The 2132-nt window shown below is 39.1% G+C and overlaps 1 protein-coding gene across 1 annotated transcript; it reads left to right on the top strand.

Annotated features, from left to right (window-relative positions):
- Window positions 1–1489: 1489 nt before the first annotated feature.
- Window positions 1490–1924, top strand: LOC100342301 (large ribosomal subunit protein uL24-like). Its single transcript, XM_051855154.2, has one exon. It carries the CDS (start codon window positions 1490–1492, stop codon window positions 1922–1924), a length of 435 nt encoding a protein of 144 aa, XP_051711114.2.
- The last annotated feature ends 208 nt before the right edge of the window (window positions 1925–2132 follow it).

Raw genomic sequence — 2132 nt, 5'->3', positions numbered from 1 at the left:
TTCCATTGTGGTCAGAAAACATAAATGCTGTTATTTCAAGTTTTTTGACTTTGCTCAGACTTGTTTCATGGCATGCTGTATGGTCTATCCTAGATAAAGGACGGGCCTGGATGCACTGATGAAATGTATGTGTATTTTGCAGCTGTGTGATGAAATGTTAAATGGATGTCAATTAAGTTTGTTTCCTCCATAGTGTAGATGAGATCTATTGTTTCTTTGTTGATTTTTGCCTGGTTGATGTGTCTATTGATGTAAGTGGGATGTTGAATTCCCCATTTATTATTGTATTGAAGCCTATGTCTCCCTTTAGATCCATTAATTATTGTTTTATGTTGTCAACTGCCTTGTTGTTGGGTGTATATACATTTATATGGTCACACTTTCCTGCTGAATAGCTCCCTTAATCATTACAGAATGCCTTTCTTTGTCTCTATTAACGGTTTTTTGTTAAAGTCTATTTTATCTGTAATTAGCATGGCTACTCCTGCTCTTTTTTGCTTTCTGTCATCATGGAATATGTTTTTCCATCTTTTCACTTTCAGTCTGTGCATATCTTTGCTGGTGAGGAAATACATGAGTATTTTTCTAGGCAGTGAATACATGAGTCTTGTTTGTTAATCCATGCAGCCAGTCCAATTGAAGAATTTAGGTCATTTACATTCATGGTTATTATTTATAAGTAATGCTTTGCTCCTGTGTAAACAATGATGTGCTTTATAGCTCATATATTCTTTCTTCTGCCTCACCAAGTATATTTTTAAGTCTTTTCACTGTATATTTTATTTGACTTACTGAATTCTTCATTTCTAATATTTCAGATTTATTTCAATACCTCTATCTCTCACAAAAATTTTAATCCTTGTCATGTATTAATTTCTATAAATCATGAATTTGTTTCTCATTTTCTTAAGGACTTTATTTATTTGTTTGAGAGGTAAGGTTACAGACAGAGAGAAGGAGATACAGAGAGAGAGAGAGAGAGAGGTCTTCCATCCATTGGTTCACTCTCCAAATGGCACCATTGGCCAGAGCTAGGCAGATTCAAAGCCAGGAGCCAGGAGCTTCCTCCAGGTCTCCCACATGTGTACAGGAGCCCAAGCACTTGGGCCATCTCCACTGCCTTCCCAGGCCATAGCAAAGAGCCAGATCAGAAGGGGAGTAGCCAGGACACTAACTGGCACCCATATGGGACTCCAGTGTTGCAGGCAGAGGCTCAGCCCACTACAACACAGTGCTGCTCCCCTCATTGTTTTTGAATGATCTTATGATCATTCTTTTGAATTTCTTTTCTGAATTTTCATCAATCTTTATGTCTTCATATTCTAATATTGAAGTGTGGATGTGCTCCTTTGCGGTAGTCATATTGTCTTCCTTGTTCTTGTTTCTCATATTCCTACATTTATTTTTAGGCATTTTTGGAGCCACTTGTTGGCTTTCTCCCCTAATGGCTTTTATCTTTGAAATATGCCTCTGTAGCTAAGTGGCCAAAATGAAGTTCAATCCCTTTGTGACTTCTGATGGGAGCAAGAACCAGAAAAGGCATTTCAATGCCCCTTCCCATATTCGCCGGAAGATTATGTCTTCTCCCCTTTCCAAAGAGCTGAGACAGAAGTACAATGAGCGATCTATGCCTATCCGAAAGGATGATGAAGTGCAAATTGTGCGAGGACACTACAAGGGTGAGAAAATCGGCAAAGTAGTCCAGATTTACAGGAAGAAATACATCATCTACATTGAACAGGTGCAGCGAGAAAAGGCCAGTGGCACATTCCATGTGGGCATTCACCCCAGCAAGGTGGTTATCACTAGGCTAAAACTGGACGAAGACCACAAAAAGATCCTGGAACAGAAAGCCAAGTCTCGTCAAGTAGGAAAGGTGAAGAACAAATACAAGGAAGAAACGATTGAGAAGACGCAAGAATAAAATAATCTTACATATGCAACTTTCATTAAAAACTGAAATGAAAAAAAATAATTTCCCATTCAGCTTTTGGGAGTGGTACAAGAGTCCAGGGTGACAGTCAACTGTGCTTGGTAGATCTTTACTGTCAGCAAATTCATCATCTCTGTGCCAAGGTGATCAATGTCTGGACTGAGCCCACAGTGGCTGCACATAACACCTACTCGGGCTT

Source organism: Oryctolagus cuniculus, chromosome 5 (assembly GCF_964237555.1).
Source record: "Oryctolagus cuniculus chromosome 5, mOryCun1.1, whole genome shotgun sequence".
Classification (NCBI taxonomy): domain Eukaryota; kingdom Metazoa; phylum Chordata; class Mammalia; order Lagomorpha; family Leporidae; genus Oryctolagus; species Oryctolagus cuniculus.
This window is presented reverse-complemented; position numbering and strand designations above follow the sequence as displayed.

What these genes read in the sequence shown, in the direction of transcription:
- LOC100342301 (XM_051855154.2), top strand. Translation starts at nt 1,490, where the DNA reads ATGAAGTTCAATCCCTTTGTGACTTCTGATGGGAGCAAGAACCAGAAA.